Here is an 18,712-nt window from a genome sequence, read left to right on the forward strand (position 1 = left end):
TGCATACAGGCACACGCTCACACTAACACAACACACAAGGACACAGAGCTTCTCGCTGTAGCCACACAGGCACTTTCAGACTCACACCCAGCCCTCCGGATTCCAGAGCTAGTAGTCACTGCAGGCACGCTCCAGCTCGTCCCAGCTCCCCACCCTCCGCTGGGCCAGCCCCTCCCAGAAACAGGGGGCGGGGTCTCGGTGGAAGCTGACAACACAGCAGCTTGAGAGGGTGGGGTGGGGCGGGGCCGCCCTGGCACCTGGGAGCTCTCTGGAGACGCTGCCACTGCAGACTCACCTATGGGAGGGAAGAGTGAGATCACCGGCGCCTCCAGCTTTGACCCCGCCCGAGCTCCAGACTCAGACTCTGGCCTTCCTACCCTCATCTTCACCAAAGGCCCAGGGGAAGGGCATGCAGTGGGGCAGGGAATCCTCCTGGGTGCCGAGATGGGCAGGAGCCCCGGCCAGGTCACCTGGCACATCTGGGCAGGGGTGTGGAGGCCGAGAACCGGGCTTACCAGCTTCAGCTCCACCCTCCAGTAGGAGGAGAAAGCTCCTCCACCGCCCTGCCGCTGGGAGACATGTGGGCAGTGGGGCCCAGTGTCACCTAGCTGGCTCCAGCCTAGGGTCCCTCCCCAGAGAGACCCCCTTTTGCCCCCACGTACCTGCTCTGGAACGTGGAAACATGGATGAGTGGAGACACTGGTGACGCATAGGGCTGGGTAGTAGGCACCTCCAGATTCTCTGCCCACCCCCCACCCCCCACTCTCAGTCAAAGCAAGATTGGGCAACACGGTCTGGCAGCCACCACGAAGTCTCATGTTGTCAAGCCATGTTCCTAGGGCTCCTCTGGCCACTGAGAGGGCAAGCTCCCTTCAGCGTGAGCAGAGAGGGCAGGACAGCGCATGCTTGCTCTAGCTCTAAGGAATTTGGGTCAGCAAAAGCTTGGAAAGTAAAAACCGGAGGCAAATGTCCTTGGCCCCTTCCCCATACTTCCTGAGGGAAGTGATGAACTAGGAAAATACCATGCATCCCACCTCAGATATCTGAAACCGTCAACTTCCCAGGACTCACGCAGAACTTCATCCTTACGCCCCCTAGCGGCAGATTACAGTCGCAGGCTGATGCTCCTGGCAGTCACAAACACCCAGGGTCCATAGAGGCCAAATTATGGCCCCTCACCGGTCTCCATATTTATTGATGAGGTGAGATGGATGCAGAGCGGGGAGGAAGGACCTGCACCGTTACCACTCCACCCAAAGAAATCTGGACCCTAATTCTGTGATTCATTCAACAAGAAATGTTTATTGAGCACCCACTGCCAGTGTGCCAGGAACCAACCACGGGACTCCTGGTCCAGTGCTCTTCATGATGCCAGTTGCCCCTCTGCTGTGTGTGCAGTTCAGGCTGAGACTCAACTCAGGAGAGCTGGAATCTTCTCCAGGAGACTGTCCCCACTGGGTGGGGAGGACACTGGGAGGAGGGCAGGCCTTCAGCAGCTGCAATACCACCATCCTGTGGTCCAGAGACCCACAGAGGAGGCAGGAGGGGTCTGGGGAGCAGTGCTCACAGGTGGGACAGGATGGGGCCTGGTCAGCTCTGTCCATTTTACATGTTTAATAAATAGTTCTTGTTGGACCCACGCTTCCCAAGCTCTTGAGGGGTGCAGGGGGGCCTCTTCTCATGGTAATTCAGGTTCTGGCTCTGAAAAATGAAAGGTGAGAGCATTGGGGTTAGCCTTCCCATTGTCAACAGGCATCTGGGTGCTGTCCTGGGGACAGGCGGTGCAGGCAGGAGCGAGGGTCCTGAGGAACAGGTCTCAGCTGGCTCCTGCTTCAGGAAGGATACTCCCCTACCCCTCGACCAGGTGGGACAGGGTTGCTAACAGGCTGGAAGTCCCCAAAGAAGGAGTACCAGCACCCTCTGCAGTCCAGTGCTCAGAGCCTTCTGTCCCTCACCTCCAGCCCAGGCTGTACCACCCGTCCACCAGGACTAGTCACTGACCAGCCTCAGCCTCGTCGCCCTTGGCATCTGGCTCCTGCCACCAGTCAGCATAGATGCTCTCCTCATAGTCGCCCTCCCCTTCAAACTCGGCATCCGATGGGGGCTTCTCAGGCTCCATGGGTGGTTCTGTCTCCTCCAACTCCATCTAGAGCAGCCCAGGATGGGTGGAGAAACCAGGTCACAACAGGCACAAACCCATATCGGCTCCCTTCCTGGCCAAGGGGCTCTCCCATCCCATCTCAGTCCCAAACCCCCCCTTCCCAGCCTCACTCAAGATCTCACACAGGAATGACTTGAGGGTTTCTCCCAAAGTCCTGATCCCAAGCTGCCCCCTCCCTGAACTGATGCATGGGCTCCACCAGCAGAGCTTCAGGGTTGGTGGAAGCATCTCCCTCTCCACAGCCCCCCTTTTACTGTCTGCTTAGGCTGTTTTGCAGCCAGGAATGCCTTTACTCCCCTGTGCTCTTGTTTATCCCTCCAACACCAGGCATCAGCGCCAGGATGTGGCCCTTGATGCTGATGCTAGGTCAGGAGTGCCCCGAGCATCCAGGGCCCCAGGCTGACCTCTCTCATTGCACTACACTGCCTGTGAGCTGCTTAGGTGAGGGGCTGTGCCTTTCAGCTCCAGTCACAAAGTCTGGCAAACAGCAGACAATAAATAACAGTAATCAAAATAGCTACCACCCCCTGAGGATCTACCATGTGCCAGCTGTACACCAAGTGCTTTACATCCTGTATCTCATTTAATTCTCACCATAGCAGTGTGAGATGGGCATTATTCTCCCCATTCAGTGGATGAAGAAATGGAAGTTTGAGGGTTACTTAAGCCTGGCCTGGAGGCTGCCCAGCTGGGATGTGGTGGAGCCAAGTCTGGGGAGCACCAAAGCCTGGGGACTCACAGTGCAGACCCAGCCCCCTGTTTGATGAGGGGTGGGGGGCATGGGTACGTGAACAGTGGAGAGGATAGATGAATAAGTACTGGGCAGCAATGCCTCAGAATTCAGACTCTCAAACCCTCATTTAGAATCAACATGATAACACACTGGGGGTATTTCCTTCCTGGTGCACTGTGTTCATTCATTTATTCAGCAGTTCATTCAGATTCAGTTTCTGAGAGCCAGCCGTGTGCCAGGTGCTGTGGGAGGACTGGGAATAAGCTAGTCAAAGCTATGGTTTTTCCACTGGTCATGTATGGACGTGAGAGTTGGACTATAAGGAAAGCTGAGTGCAGAAGAATTGATGATTTTGAACTGTGGTGTTGGAGAAGACTCTTGAGAGTCCCTTGTACTGCAAGGAGATCCAACTAGTCCATGCTAAAGGAAATCAGTCCTGGGTGTTCATTGGAAGGACTGATGTTGAAGCTGAAACTCCAATATTTTGGCCACCTGATGTGAAGAGCTGACTCATTTGAAAAGACCCTGATGTTGGGAAAGATTGAAAGCAAGAGGAGAAGGGGATGACAGAGGATGAGATGGTTAGATGGCATCACTGACTCAATGGACATAGTTTGGGTACACTCTGGGAGTTGGTGATGGACAGGGAGGCCTGGCGTGCTGTGGTTCATGGGATCACAGAGTCAGACACAACTGAGCGACTGAACTGAACTGAACTGAACTGTCCTGGAGCACAGTTCTCTAGGAGACTGGCTGGAGAAAGGGGCGGAGTGAGACGGATGAGGGCTGCAAATAACTCTGGTCCAGGGAGGCATGGTGGGTCATAATGAGCACGGCAAACCCAGAAGACAGAGCCAGGACATGTAGCGAGGGCTTCCTGGAGGAGGCACCACCAGACCTGGGTCCAGGAGAAGCGAGATTCAGACGTGTAAAGAAGTGGGGCATGGGAACCCAGAGCAGGGAGGGGAGGGCAGGTGCAAGCAAGGCACAGGTAAAATGCCCCTGCCTCACAACAGCTCTGACACAGCGGCTCACCAGGCCTGTAGGGCAAAGGCCCCCTTACCTCATCATCTGACTGCAGGTACATGTGTGCGAAGTCTAGCAGCTCTCGAAGCTCAGCTGTCTGGTTGTGGTAGAGTCTGGCCTCCTGGGAGGAGGGAAGAAAAACAGGTGAGCCAGGCCTCCTGCTGCCAGATAGTGGAGGAGCCAGAGCTCCTAGACTCTGAGTCCTCTGGTCCTTTTCCAGCTCCAGGAGCAGGAAATGGGTGTCAGTTTACATGCTGATCAAAAAACTGCAGTTGCTTGATGCTGGGTTAAGAAGGATGCTGAGGGCTCAGTGAGAAAGAGCGCCTCAATTGATTAGCAATGTCTGCCACTGACAAGGAAACCGAGAGGTTTTTTCGCCAGTCGTGCCCAGACTCCCAAGGGGTTTCATCAGGTGGTTCAGGTTAGGAGGTCCCTGGGGAAGAAGGGTAAAGGCAAGCAGTGAGGGTGGGAGGGTGGGTAGGAAACAGGCAGGGACACACAGATACTTTTAACCTCCCACATCCCAGGTGCTGTGCTGAAGAGGTAGGCTGGACCACCCCCATTTTGCAGGTGAGGCAACCGATTCAGAAAAGGTTGGTAATGGGGGACTTCCTTGGTGGTCCAGTAGCTAAGACTCCATGCTTCCCATACAGGGGGCCCGGGGTTTGATCCCTGGTCAGGGAACTAGATCCCACATGCCACAACTAAGAGTTCATATGCCACAACTAAAGAGCCCACATTCCACAACCAAGACTTGGTACAGCCAAATAAATAGGTAAATAAATTTAAAAAAAAGATCAGTAGTGTTCTCAGGACCACACAGTTGGTGGGTCTGAATCTAAGACTCCAACCATAACCCAAATTCTTTCTTTTTATTTCTCATCCTGCCATTGGACAAAGCCAGGAATTTTTAAAAATCAAATCACAGGTTCTGAGAACGTCTTGGCGATGCCCACCTCCCGGGGCTGGAAGTCCTCCTCCTCCAGGCCCCAGCGGGCCCTGTGGAAGCGGTAATACACCAGGTTCTGCTGCATGACATTGTCTTCCGGGTCGAAGAGCATGTAGCTGGCGGCGCTGCGGGCGGCCTGGCGCACGTCGTTCACTGCAGGCAGAACAAGAGTGAGGAGTGGCCCCTGGCACGTCCCCCTTCTTCAGAGATAACCCTCACCTAACCCATCCCCAGCTCCCAATTTAGTCCAGTGCCCCTGGATCCCCAGCTGCCTCCCAGAATACCCTACTCAATAACAACACAAACTAGAGTGGATTGAGCAATTACCCGTTGCCCTGTGTAACTCACTTAAGCCTCACTGTTATTGTCATCCTCATATTATAGACAACAAATCCAAGGCACAGAGAAGTTAGGTAAACTGGTCAAGTTCACACAGTTGGAGAATGAAGGCACTGGGGAATCAGAGGCTGCTGTCCCAGCCTTCAGTCTCTTTGCCAACTGGACCCCAAAGGGTCTCCTGGCCCCTTGTTCTTCAGCTCTTCCTCTCCAACTCCAGCCTGTCTGAATTTTGGCATCTCTGAGTTGCAGACACCCTGGAGACTGACCTTTTTAGCCCCAGCTAAAATCTCCCTCAAGTGAGGAGAGCCTTAAGGCCTGGTGCTACTTTTTATGAGCCAGGTGACTGACTCATGGCCCCCTGCCCTCTGTGAGCCTTGGCTTCCTCATCTGAAAAATGGGTCCAGTAACATCAGCTACTGGTGGTTTGTGAGAGGATCCAGTGAGATAAACAGATGTGGCAGGGCTCTGTAAACTGTCAAGTACTGTGGAGTTGTCGACTATCTCGTCCTTCACCTAAGAGGCCCTCGAATTCTCCCCAGAGGCTGCTCTCAGCTTCTCACCTGCCCCCACCACCCTCCCATCACCAGAGATCCTCAGTTCTGACTTGGTTTCGCCCCTAGTGCAGTGCTCCCCCTCGCCCCAAGCCCACCGGGAGGCTCACACTTGTAGTAGGCAAACTGCAGGTAGTGATACATGGTGGCCACGAACTTCTCCACGAAGTAGCCGCCCACATTGGGGGTCAAGTTGGCTTCACAGTCCACCTTACACTGCAGGGATTCTGCAAAGAGATCTTGCGGGGGAGGGGGAAGGCAGCAGTGAGGAGTTGGTGTGCAGAACAGATCCAGCCTGCAGACAGGGATGACAGAGATGACCTCCAACCCCAGATCTGTCTGCTGATGTCACAAGACAGTAAAGTGACAAGATATGCTGGGGAAGACTACTGTGGACTGGACTGACTTACCACCCCCACAGCTGACCTGCCACCCTAAAGCCACAAGAAGCCAGGGCTCTCTGGAAGAATGGCAGGTGAGGTGTGGAGGTGGACTAAAGCCCAAACATAGACGCTCAGGACAGTCCTTTCTGCCCCTGATGATGGACTCCGCCTTTAGCCATCCCCAGACCAGCTGTGTTTCTGGCCCCAAACTGCTTTCTGCACACACCTGCTGGGCTGATTCCCACCTCAGCACCTTTGCACCTACATCACCCTCTGAAGGTCCATGGACCCAGCCTCTCCTGATCCTTTTGGGAAGTCACTCCTCGCTACACCCATGCCTGGCACCTTGGACACTCTCCGCTGTGTCTCCTTCACCCAGGGTGGCAGGTGATCTGTTAGCCTCTGTCAGCCAACTGAAGGCTCTGAGGTCCGGATAACAACTTATGCCTGTCTGCCTCCCAAGCACTTAAGAAAGTGTTAGTCACTCAGTTGTGTCTGACTTTTTGTAACCCCATGGACTGAAACTCTCCAGGCTCCTCTGTCCATGGAATTCTCCTGGCAATACTGAGGTGGGTTGCCAGTTTCTCCTCCAGGAGATCTTCCCAACCCAGGGATCGAACCTAGGTCTCCTACTTTGCAGGCAGATTCCTTACCGTCTGAGTCACTAGGGAAGAAGCCCAAAGCACTTAGGAGGCCTCTAGAAATGCGTGTGGAATGAATATTTGTGTCAAGGGGCCTTAGCAGTTCTGGGCCCTGTGGGTGTGAGGGATGCCCACTGGGGTCTGGGTGGAATGTACCTGCTATGGCTGGGTAGAAGTCCTTGAAATCCACCTGCTCGTGGGCCCCCTCGCAGCCAGCCAGACACCGGGCAAAGACAGCCAGGTACTCAGCCAGGGCCCGCTCCATGTCCTCGGTGCTCCCGCGGAAATCTCCACTGTTGTAGAGCTTCACAGCCCGGAGGAACACCGCCTGGAGGGAGGGGACACGCAGGAGGGTCAAGGGGATTAGAACACCTCCCCCTTCTCCACAGGCGCTATACCGGGACGCAACTCGGGACTTATGGAGTTACGTCGGGGCGGGTCCTACGCCCGACATCCCACCTCGTACGGCTGGGCCTCCAAGTCTGTGAGAGGCTCGTCGGCGGCGTCCAGTAGTCCGCGATAGTAGCTGAGATACTTGGCGGTGAGCTCATGCTTCGGGTTCCTCTGGAGGAAGGTGTAGGCCGCGGCCACCGCCTTCTCCAGCCGGTTAGCCTGCAGGGTGGGGACGGAGCGGGTCAGCAGAGCCGGAGTCCGCCACCCGGAGCGCGCGCGAGGGATCGGCGGTCGGGCTGCTGAGTAGACAGCCGCGCTCTTCGCGACCCGACCGGGCAGCCGGCGCGCACCTTGAACTGAGCATAGTGCAGGTACTGGTAGGGCAGGCGGCTCTGAAAGTCGCGCAGCAGCTGGCGCGGCGGGTAGGGCACCTGGAAGGCGGGCAGGGAACGCTTGCAGCGCCGTAGGCAGGCGGCGCGCTCCAGGACGTGGCCGAAGAGCCGCAGCTCGCGGGCCCACTCGTCGCCGCCGTCGGGCCAGAGGGGCGCGGGGCCCGGGGGTGCGGCGGCGGGCGGCGCGGGGCCGCTGCAGTTGGCGTGGCAGAAGGCCTCGCTGTCCCGCAGCAGCCGGTGCAGCCGCAGCGCCGCCTCGAGGTAGCGCGCGCTCTCGCGCCAGCTCTCGCCCTCGTACTGCTCCAGCGCGTGCCCGTAGGCCGCGGCCAGGGGCATCAGGTCCTCCGGCGGGAAGCCCCGAAAGCTGTACTTCTCGTACTGCGCCCCGGCGCTGCCCAGCAGCAGCCACAGCAGCCCCCACGCCGCCCGAGCCATGCCCGCTCCGCGCCGGCCGGCTCTCCGCGCCGCGAGCAGGCGTCCGGGTCCCGCTGGCTGGCAGGGCGGGCGGGCTCAGGGGCCGGGGCTTGGCCGGCGCGCCCGCTGGGTCTTAGCGCCGGCACTGGGGGCGGGGAGGGGTGGGGGCGGCTGCGAGGCGGGTGTGGCTTCAGTCAGATCCCCCAAGGGGCCGAGGGACCTCCGCTCTTTTCAGAGAGCCGACACTATCCAGAATCCCTGACCTCCTGCCCTTGGGGGTCCTCCCCTCGGCAGATGGTGTGAGTGTGGGGAACGTTTCCGGCCAGGATGGGGAGCCCAGAAAGCCCCTTCCACGCAAAGGCGGTCCCCCCCGCCCCCGCCTTAAGATAGAGAAATTGAGGAAAGTGTCACCTCCCTCTAGTTTGCCCAAGCCCTGAAACCTGCTCTTCCATCCATCACCGCGGTCCTTCTGCTCACTCCCCACCCCCAGCCCCCAAGAGGTGACCCCAAGGGTACCCTCCAGCCCGCGACAGGGAAGCACATCCCTGGTTTTACCCTGCACACCCTCCACTCTCACCACCTCCTATTCGATCCCCATCCCCACGTCAGAAAGTCCTCTCTGGCAGTCCAGCTTTTGCAGGACAAAGCAGCTCGTTCCGGGAGCGGCTGTCCCCGGGACAGAGAGGTGGGAGGGAGCACTGAGATCGCCTCCCCGCCCCCGATTCTGGAGCCTCACCAGTCACCTGGAGAGGCCTAAATTGGGGGTTGCCTCCCAAACAAGTAAGGAATGCCTCAGCCCGACTTTAGGACCCGGGGGGCTCCAGAAAAAAAAAGACTAGGAACTTTTCTATTTTTTTCTGTCGGCTCCGCTGTCTCAACTTTCCCGAACTTCCCTACCCCTCCAGGCCCCACGTCTCTGGGCCCCCAGGGTGGGGGTGGGCGCAAATCTGGAGGGCTTAGCGGTGCTTTCCTCCGACTCCAGCAGCCTGGCCCTCCTCCTGTTCCACCCGTCTTGCCCCCGCCCCGCCAGCTCAACCTCCCCAGCCCCCATTCCACGTGGACCAGCCAGGGCGGGGGTGGGGATGCGGCACAGGAAGAGGGGGAGCCAGCCCTGGGAGAAGAGGGGAAGGAGTCTGGCGGCCGCCGCGGTCTCTCTCGCCCTCACTGCCGGCCGTCCCAGCTCCAGGCACCATGCTCCGCGCGGGCCCCCCCAGCCACACCCTCCTCCGGCTCCCCCTGCTGCAGTTGCTGTTGCTGCTGCTGCTGCAGGCCGTGGGGAGGGGGCTGGGCCGCGCCAGCCCGGCCGGGGGCCCCCTGGAAGATGTGGTCATCGAGAGGTACCACATCCCCAGGGCCTGTCCCCGGGAAGTGCAGATGGGGGATTTTGTGCGCTACCATTACAACGGTACTTTCGAGGACGGCAAGAAATTTGACTCGAGGTAATGGCTTGGGTGCCCCCAGACTCACCATTTCTCTTCCCCGAGCTTGGGGCCAGGCTCCCTCAGTCTTAGGGTTCCCTTGTGGCCGCCTTTAAGCTGTGTCTGCATGCGCCTTCTCACACCGCGATCCCCTAGCCCCAAACAGCACCCTGAGTAGGAGAACTCCTAGACGTCCCTCTCCCCGGACATCTCTGCCTTCAGTTTCAAACTTTCGCCTCTCAAAAGACCTCATTTGCTTTCACACAAGCCTCCTCCGTCCCGCAAAGTGCTTGAGAATTGAGAGGAACTCAGCGTTTTATTTAAAGCCAAGGAGGGGATGTTCGTGTTCATAGAGGTGGGGGAAGGGCCTGGTCCCTGCTGCATGCGAACCATCCAGGGATCTCAGCACAGGACCCTCTGCCTTTCCATCCACGTTCACTCCCTTTGTGGTTCCAGCCCCAGGTTTCAGTGCCTTTGTGTTTAGAGAAGGAGTAAGCAGAGGTTTTTTTGGGAAAGGGGTGGCGGTGTTCAGCGGCCAGTGGGATAAAGCAGGTGGGCCTTCTAAGACAGCAGGATGGATCAGGGAGTGCAGGGCACAGATTGGTGTAGGGACCTGTCTGTCTATGTGTCACACAGACACACATGCCACCCTGGGCTCCTCTGAGGGTTTTCATGCCTCCCTCTCCATCTTGGCTCCACCAGGTCAGTGCTGCTGCCCATCTTTGGGGTTTGAGAGACTGGCTTCTGGTCTGGTCCAAGCCTCCGGTCTGCTCTAGCAAGTTCATTTTTCTTCGTGGGGGCAGGGCTATACGCCAGGTCAGCTTCAGTTAAAATTAGGGTCCTGGTGGTCACACACACAAGCCCCCACACCACACCCCAAGAAGTCAGTCCCTCTTAGAGATGTCACCAAAACACACACTTCAGCCTGCAGAAATTATTGGCCATGCGAACTTCCCTCGTGGTCCAGTGGCTAAGACTCCATGCTCCCAATGCTGGGGGCACAGGTTCTATCCCTGGCCAGGGAATTAGATCCCACCCACTGCAACTGAGTGTTTACATGCCACAGCCTGAATGCTGCACCTAAGACCCAGTGTAGCCAAATTATAATTAATCAGTTAATTTTTTTAAAAAGGGCCATGGCTTTGGAGCCAGGCAGAACACAAACTCCTGAGACCAAGACTTTGGGTTAAACCCAGACTGCAATCACGGACAAAGAGTTTTACCTCTTTAAACTTTACTTCCCTCATCTGAAAAAATGGAGATCAAAAAGCATTCTGAAAAAATGAGTCCCTACTTCCTAAGGCTGCTGTTAGGACTCAAGATGATAAATGAAAGTGAACTTCACACAGGACCTGATGGTCTGCAAGCAGCTTCAGCACACCTTAGCCTTGACTCTGGGGAGAACTCTGGTTTAACTGGTAGACTTATTGCCATGCTCGAGCTCTCACAAGGGCTCTGTGAAGTGAGCAGGCCAGACATGCAACCATCTCAGTGGGCAAAATGCGGCCTGGGGAGTAGCCAGGAGTACAGTTCTGAGCCCGTGGCCACAGAGTGGAAGAGGGGTTGGGAGTTGGGGACTGACCTCCCTGCTGGGGACTCTGCTGAGCCCAGTTCACAAAGTGCTGAGTTTGGAAGGCTTTCACCACTCATAACCCCTTCCATCAGGATGCCAATCTCTCATCCTTCCTTAATTTTGGAAAACTTGTAAGTTAAAACTGTAACCAAAAACAAAAGCTGTGGCAATTTTAGAGTAGGCCTTTTCAAAATTGAAAACCAATTCCTATCCCTGGCCAGCTCTGCTTCCCCTGACTTTCCTCCGTGAATTGATGGTTTGGTGGCCCACATGTGGGCTGTGGAGTTCAACAGACCACACATTATCTGTGTGACCTTGGGCAAGGCACTTGGTCTCTCAAGTCTCAATTTTTCTCCTAAGAAAGATGAAATCAATAAAGCCCATTTTGGAAATTCCCCACTGCCACGGCCAGGGTTCAGTCCCTTGTTGGGGAACTAAGAACCCACAAAGCATGTGGTGCTGCCAAAAATAATAATAATGCCCACTTCTTAGGGGATAGGATTAAAAAACAGAATGAATGCAGAATGCCAAGCATTTTGAGACTTTCCTGGCTGTCCTGTGGTTAAGACTGCAAGCTCCCAATGCAGGGGGCAAGGGTTTGATCCCTGGTCTGGGAACTAGGATCCCCTCCATGTCCCCATGCCCCATGGTGCCACCACCACCACCACCACCAACAACAAAAGCCAAGCTTTAGCATTTCTTCTTGCTGGATAACTGGTCTCCCCAACCCCAATCCCCTGCTCCGCCGCCCCCTGACCCCTGTGTCTGTACTTCCCACTCTGGCCTCCTCGGGGACCTCTGGACCTCCTTTTGTCACAGACCACCCTGTTGAGGTAGGAGTCACGGCCCACCTGGGGGGAGGCTTGAAGAGGAGACAAGGAGCCTGTGGATTGACACATGTGTGTAGGGAGGGGGACTGTGTGTGTGTGTGTCTCCCGGGCATGTATGTGATCATGAGCAGAGGTCACTGTATCACATCTGTCCCCTCCCTCCCCAGCTATGACCGCCGCACCTTGGCGGCCATCGTGGTGGGCGTGGGGCGCCTCATCACTGGCATGGACCGAGGCCTCATGGGCATGTGTGTCAATGAACGACGCCGCCTCATTGTGCCTCCGCACCTGGGCTATGGCAGCATCGGCGTGGGTGAGGAGGGCTGGGGCCCGGGCCTGGGGATGGAGGAGATCAGGAGGCAGAAGCAGGGACCCCAGGGCCAGAAAACGGAAGCTCAGAGAGGGAGAGTGACCTTCCAAGGTCACATTGCATGCACAGACCAAATAGCAACAAGCCTGGGACTCAGGTTTGGGTCTCCTGCCCCTGGGGTGGGAGGGAGGACAGCAACAGGCCCAAGTAGGATCCTCGATTGACTCAGAAGGGGACCTGCGGGTGGGGGAGGGCAAGGCCAGGCTGGATGCTGAGACCTCCATTCCACCCCCTACTCCGGGGGCTGCTTCGCCCTCACAGCGGGGCTCATCCCCCCCGATGCCACCCTCTACTTTGATGTGGTCCTGCTGGATGTATGGAACAAGGAGGACACCGTTCAAGTTAGCACCTTGCTGCGCCCACCCCACTGCCCCCGGATGGTCCAGGACAGTGACTTTGTGCGCTACCACTACAACGGCACGCTGCTGGATGGCACTGCCTTCGACACCAGGTGAGGGCTGGAAGAAGCCCTGGGATCCAGGGGACTGTGGTATGCAGTGGGGAGTGGGGGGCCATCCTGCCTCTAGAACCAATAGCAGCCTCGCCTCTACCTCCTCTGCAGCTACAGTAAGGGTGGGACTTATGACACCTACGTGGGCTCTGGCTGGCTGATCAAGGGCATGGACCTGGGGCTGCTGGGCATGTGTCCTGGAGAGAGAAGGAAGATCATCATCCCTCCATTCCTGGCCTATGGCGAGAAAGGCTATGGTGAGGACAGGCAGGGACTCGGATTCTCTATAAGCGGGCTGCCATGTACAGTTGTCCAGGTTGAATACTGCACAAGGACACCCAGCCAAAGAGGCAAATTGGGATGAAATCTAGCCCTTGGTGATCATCGCCTCATTAAGAAGGGGTGCATCAGGATTCCCTGGTGGTCCAGTGGCTCTCTCACTACTGGGATCCGAGTTCAACCCCTGATGGAGGAACTAAGATCTTGCAAGCCATGGAGCATAACCCCCCCCCCCAAAAAAAAGAGAAGTACTTTATTCTTTTAAAAATTTATTTATTTATTTATGGCTGTGCTGGGCCTTTCTTGCTGTTCACAGTCTCTGTCTAGTTGCCTCAGGTGGGCTCAGTAGTTGTGGAGCATGGACTTAGTTGCCTCACAGCACATGCAATCTTCCGGGACCAAGGATCACACCTATGTCACCTGCATTGGTGGCCGGATTCTTAACCACTGGACCACCAGGGAAATCCCCATATTCTGCTTTATTCTGCTTTACACAAAGGCTCATATGGGCTGGTGGTAGCCTTGGGGAAAACGCAGCTCCGGCCTCACAGGGGGAAGAAGCAGGGCTCCGGCATCACAAGGGAAGAAGCATAGGAGGCAGCAGAAAGGGCTCTGGAAAGCAGGGTTGGCACCTTTTTGGGTGGTGCTCACATAGGCCTTCCTGAGTCAAGAAGCCCCGTTCTGTTCTCCACTTGTATGGTTCAAGCCTATCCCTTCCCCAGGGACTGTGATCCCCTCGCAGGCCTCGCTGGTCTTCCACGTCCTACTGATTGATGTCCACAACCCAAAGGACACTGTCCAGCTGGAGACACTTGAGCTGCCGCCTGGCTGCGTCCGGAGAGCCGTGGCTGGGGACTTCATGCGTTACCACTACAACGGGTCCCTAATGGATGGCACTCTCTTTGATTCCAGGTCCGGGGAGGGCAGGGGGTCCTGAGGAGGATGGTGGGGGCTGAGGCAGCTCGGAGCTGCCTGGCAGGGCAGGGCCCCTGTGACCCCCTTGCTGGCCCCCCACCCCGCCTTGCATTGCAGCTACTCCCAAAACCACACCTACAATACCTATGTGGGGCAGGGCTACATCATCCCTGGGATGGACCAAGGTCTTCAAGGCTCATGCATAGGGGAGCGCCGGAGGATCACCATCCCCCCCCACCTTGCCTACGGGGAGAACGGGACTGGTAGGCTTGCTCCCAGTTCCCCAAGCCAACACCTCAGCTCCTCCTGACCTACCCCTAATAGGGGTGGGGGGATTCCAGCCACTGCTCTGCCCCTCTCGTCACAAAAACTGGTTCCTCACCCAACTGTTGCCGCAAGGACTTTATCCTTTCCTCCAGGGGCAGTCCCCTGCTTCTGCCCTTCCACACTGGAAAAGGGAAGCACACTTCTGAGCTTGGGGAGGGAGGGTGGTACAGCCCTAGGAAGCAAACAGACCTGGATCTGAGTCCCAGCTTTGCTGGATACCTTAGTGTGCTCACCTGTAAAATGGAAATAATCACACTGATCAGCAAAGTCAGTCACTGGGAGGTTGCAAGATATACCTATAAAGGGCTTTCTAATTGGCGTGCCCCTCCCCTCTCCTGCCCTGTGTCCTCAACCGTACAGTGTATATGATGAGAGTTGACCATGTGGGCAAACATCCCACCCCATCCTTGCTTAGAATCCCAGGACGGGGAAGTCTAGGGGCCTCCGTGGAAACCTGGAGCGGCCCCCCGTGACCCCAGCTGATCCACGTCTCCATTCTGGCCCCAGGAGACAAGATCCCTGGCTCTGCTGTGCTGATCTTTGACGTCCACGTGATTGACTTCCACAATCCTGCGGATCCAGTGGAAATCAAGACGCTGTCTCGGCCCCTGGAGACCTGCAACGAGACGGCCAAGCTCGGGGACTTTGTTCGCTACCACTACAACTGCTCTCTGCTGGATGGCACCAGGCTCTTCTCCTCGTGGGTCCAGGGCAGGGCCAGGGCTGGGCAGGTGGGTGGGCATGGGGCAGGCATGGGGGGGATCCTCCTAGGAGCACCCCTAAGTTCCCACTGAAGCTGAAATTCTTACCTCCAGAGGCAAAGGGAGGGTGAAGTAGGTAGTAGGGGGAGCGGCTGGTCCCGCTTTGTGGAGGGCAGCCGGAGCAGGGGCCACGCTGCAGGACAGGGCCCAGCCGAGAAGGGGACTGCTCCTACCTCTGCTCACTGGGCCCTGGCACCCTGTCCTGTGGGGTGGCTCCAGGGATGACTCAGGAGCCGGGCCTGCCGGGGACCAGGGCGAGTGCTGACCTGGGAATCTGCTCTCCCCACTAGCCACGACTACGGGGCCCCTCAGGAGGCAACTCTGGGGGCCCACAAAGTGATCGAAGGCCTGGACACGGGCCTGCAGGGCATGTGCGTGGGAGAGCGGCGGCAGGTCGTGGTCCCCCCGCACCTGGCACACGGAGAGAGCGGAGGTGAGGGGTCGAGACTGGCCTGAACTCTCCTCCCCTCTGCCCCTGCCCGCCTGGGGCCTTGCTGGCTGGTGGGAGGGGTGAGGGGAGCCTTCTGGGTGGTTCTGTCGGGTGGTTCTGTAAACGTGCCCTGCCCCACTCTCCAGCAACCCCAGCCGGCAGCTGAGGCCTGTGGGCGGGGTGTGCGCTGGGCAGGCTGTGAAGCGGGGCCTAGACCCTCCTCTTCTCTGCTCCCCATTCCTGCAGCCCGGGGGGTCCCTGGCAGTGCTGTGCTGCTGTTTGAGGTGGAGCTGGTGTCCCGGGAGGATGGGCTGCCCACGGGCTACCTGTTTGTGTGGCACGAAGACCCTCCTGCCAACCTGTTTGAACACATGGACCTTAACAAGGATGGCGAGGTCCCCGCGGAGGAGGTGGGTGGCGAGTTCTCGCCTTCTCATAACTGCACACTGTCACCCAGCAGGAGCCCCCAGGACACTGGTGTCTAACAAGAACACATCATGTGCCCACTGCATCCCTGGCCCTCTACAGCTCACTGTGCCTTAAGCCCCTTGTCCCCGCCTTTCCCTCTGGCTGCCTGACCCTGAGCACGCCCTCTGCCCCCAGCCACCACCCATGCCTTCCCCCCAGGACGCAGCACCAGCTTCTCTCACTCCTCCTGGGAGCGCATCCCAAGGCCAGCCCAGCTGCTCAGGCAAGACGCTCTCTCCCCCTCCCCTCGGCTCTCCCCTCTCTGCAGTTTTCCACCTTCATCAAGGCTCAAGTCAGTGAGGGCAAAGGCCGCCTCTTGCCTGGCCAGGATCCTGAGAAAACCATACGAGACATGTTCCAGAATCAGGATCGCAACCAAGATGGCAAGATCACCGCCGATGAGCTCAAGCTGAAATCGGACGAAGACCAGGAGCGGGTCCATGAGGAACTCTGAAGAGCAGAGGCTTGGGCCTGGATGCAAAGGCTCACATTGAAGGGGACAGTGGGCAGTGGGGCTGGCTTCCCAACAGCCACCCTCCCCTCTGCCGGGATGAGGTCTGGAAGCATCTAGAGTGGTCGGAGGGGACAACTCTGGTCTTCCCACTGCCTGAGAGTAAAATCCACAGCACAGACCTCTATTCGGTTTTTCTCTCCCAACCCCAATCCCTTTCCTTAAAAGTTTTGGAATTACAAAGCCACCTGGGGGGATGGTACACTGTGGGGGTTGGCTGCCCTTCACTCAGACCTCCCCTCCATGTCACCACTGAGCAAGACCAAACTCATTCATTTCCCCCAACTTCCCCTTTACCTGTATTTACCCTCGCTATCTTCAACCCCGCCTGCAGCCTGCATCCTCTGTCCTGGCATCTCCCCAAGAACATGAACCCGCAGCTTTCCTCCCTCAGCTCTGGCTGGTTCCTAGGGAAAAGGGGCAGTTCCAGGGGGGCAACCCTACCTCACCTTCACCTGTCCCATCCCCCTTCACCATGTGGTGGTGCCTGAAGTGCTCCCAGGGTGCTATACATCAGAGCTGGGCTTTGTGTCACCTTTCATCCCTAAAGGTTGCCTTCTCCAGGGACCAAGGGTCAAGAAAAAAATGAAGGGTGAGGATGAGGAAAGCTACTTGGATGGATCTGAGAGCTACAGAACCCTTGGTTTAGGGCTGAAAGTTGGAAGAGGGACTCACTGGGGACTGAGGGGTGACGGGGGGTGGGCAAAGCTCTGCATACTCCAAAGACTAAACTGGTTTCAGACCCCCCTTCTCCTTTGTGCCAAATAAAACACTAAACCAGAGGTCTTGGCATGTGCTCTTTCTGGGGGAGGGGCCCTTCGACCCATGCGTCCAGAGGAAGGGGAGCTGAGCAGGCCCTTCAGTTCCAGATGCCGTCCCCAGGTCTGTGCTTCCTGCCTCTCTCAGGCTCAGCTGGGGCCCTCACCATGAGGGGTAAGTGTCCACAGAGGAGAGGAGCCTGTGGGCCAGCATCCTGGTCTCACTGCCCAGCTCAATGAAAAACAGGGTCCCTGAAGTCAAACATGCCGTACAAAGCTCAGCGACTGAATTAAACCAGTTTGGATTCTCCTTTCACATAGATCAGTGCTCATACAATATTCCCACCTCTCCCTCCTCCTGGCTGCCAGCTGTTCCCACCTACCTGATGCCTCTTCCTCTAGTCAGAATGGTAAATGAGTTCAAACCTCATGGTTTTTTTTTTTTTTTTTTGGCTGCTGTGGGTCTTAACTGTGGCATGTGAGCTCTTAGTTGCAGCATGTGGTGGGACCTAGTTCCCTGACCAGGGATTAATCCCTGCACTGGGGATGCAGGGTCTTAGCCACTGGGCAAAACCTCTCACGTTGAGGAAGGAGTTACGTCAGCCATCAGTCAGGCCATCTGTCCTCATCTGCTGGGCTGGACTCTGGCCAGTAAGAGAGATGACCCTAGCCATCTAAGGACAGGGTGAGGTGCATGGGAGAGAACATCACCAGCCTGGACTCACACCCTGAACTGCCCCCACAAAAACCACAAGCACTGAGTTCTCACCCAAGACCCTCCGAGAGAGAGAAGCTGCCCCCCACGGCTGCCATGACTGACACTCCCTGGTCCCAGAGCATCCAGATAGCACTTGAGGGTTGACAGACCCAGCCTTAGGGTAACCACCCCCCCCCCCCCCGCAAGCCTGACAGGACAGGCTGACTAAGCCGGCACGGAGGGAGCGTGATGCACAAGCAAAGGCAGGCTCTGTCAGAAACGCTGCAAGCCTGCTCGAGCTCCCAGCTCTAGCCTTTGGGCAAAGGACTGGTCCTTCCTCAGTGGACCTGCACTCCTGCAGGGTCACCATGAGGATGAAACAGCACCTGTGGCTTCTGGGAGCATGAAGCCAGCTCTCAGTCAACACTCCCATTCCTTTAAGAGCAGCAGATAAACACGACTTTCCAGCAGCTGGGCAGGGGGGTGAGGGAATGAAGTTGACTCTGCCCAGAGCATCAGGTCTCCAGACTCAACTCCCTGGAAGTCATGTTTCAGTGGCCCCGGAGGAGGAGGGACAGGAGCCAGGGGAACCAGGGAAAACCCACACTCACATGGATCACTTTAGGAAATCCATAAAGATGGGGCTCTGCAGTGCTGGCCAGATGCAGCTGACCCCACAGAATCTCAAGTTTAACTGCTGCATGAGAATCAAGTCAAACCATTTTAGGTCAGAAACATACCCTCCCAACCCTGCCTGCGCCCCTCCCCCGGCCCTCACAGACACACCTGGCTGTACTAGCTGTGCTCAGAGGGTCTCCTGGGCGAATTCAGTGGTTTTCAAACTGGTTTCCATGGTCTTGGAGATTCCAGCATCTTGGAGCCAAGAGGTACAGGCTCTGCTCCGTCCGGACCCCCAAATCAGATCAGCTGTTTTTTCTTTTC

The 18,712-nt window shown here is 57.1% G+C and overlaps 2 protein-coding genes across 2 annotated transcripts; one reads left to right on the plus strand and one right to left on the minus strand.

Annotated features, from left to right (window-relative positions):
- P3H4 (prolyl 3-hydroxylase family member 4 (non-enzymatic)) lies at window positions 1,283–8,149 on the minus strand. Its single transcript, XM_018065098.1, has 8 exons — window positions 7,527–8,149; window positions 7,243–7,395; window positions 6,940–7,111; window positions 5,870–5,998; window positions 4,877–5,022; window positions 3,958–4,041; window positions 2,002–2,146; window positions 1,283–1,701 (listed from the first exon to the last, which is right to left on the minus strand). The coding sequence occupies exons 1-8, from the start codon at window positions 8,001–8,003 to the stop codon at window positions 1,679–1,681; spliced, it is 1,329 nt and encodes a 442-aa protein (XP_017920587.1). The 5' UTR covers window positions 8,004–8,149; the 3' UTR covers window positions 1,283–1,678.
- Window positions 9,076–17,097, plus strand: FKBP10 (FK506 binding protein 10). The gene is made up of 10 exons (XM_005694317.3): window positions 9,076–9,421; window positions 11,971–12,116; window positions 12,435–12,624; window positions 12,736–12,881; window positions 13,626–13,815; window positions 13,936–14,081; window positions 14,653–14,845; window positions 15,197–15,339; window positions 15,583–15,746; window positions 16,073–17,097. Exons 1-10 carry the CDS (start codon window positions 9,174–9,176, stop codon window positions 16,256–16,258), a joined length of 1,752 nt encoding a protein of 583 aa, XP_005694374.3. The 5' UTR covers window positions 9,076–9,173; the 3' UTR covers window positions 16,259–17,097.

This window comes from Capra hircus, chromosome 19 (assembly GCF_001704415.2).
Source record: "Capra hircus breed San Clemente chromosome 19, ASM170441v1, whole genome shotgun sequence".
Classification (NCBI taxonomy): domain Eukaryota; kingdom Metazoa; phylum Chordata; class Mammalia; order Artiodactyla; family Bovidae; genus Capra; species Capra hircus.

Bases quoted from the DNA above. Each gene is read 5' to 3' on its own strand.
- P3H4 (XM_018065098.1), bottom strand. From the start codon at position 8,003: ATGGCTCGGGCGGCGTGGGGGCTGCTGTGGCTGCTGCTGGGCAGCGCC. The intron at 5,023-5,869 runs GTGAGCCTCCCG...TTCTGCCTGCAG, and splicing joins GCAGTTTGCCTACTACAAGT to TGAACGACGTGCGCCAGGCC. The intron at 1,702-2,001 runs GTCAGTGACTAG...TTCATTTTTCAG, and splicing joins GGGCGACGAGGCTGAGGCTG to AGCCAGAACCTGAATTACCA.
- FKBP10 (XM_005694317.3), top strand. From the start codon at position 9,174: ATGCTCCGCGCGGGCCCCCCCAGCCACACCCTCCTCCGGCTCCCCCTG. The intron at 12,882-13,625 runs GTGAGGACAGGC...TCCCTTCCCCAG, and splicing joins CTATGGCGAGAAAGGCTATG to GGACTGTGATCCCCTCGCAG. The intron at 14,846-15,196 runs GTGGGTCCAGGG...TCTCCCCACTAG, and splicing joins GGCACCAGGCTCTTCTCCTC to CCACGACTACGGGGCCCCTC.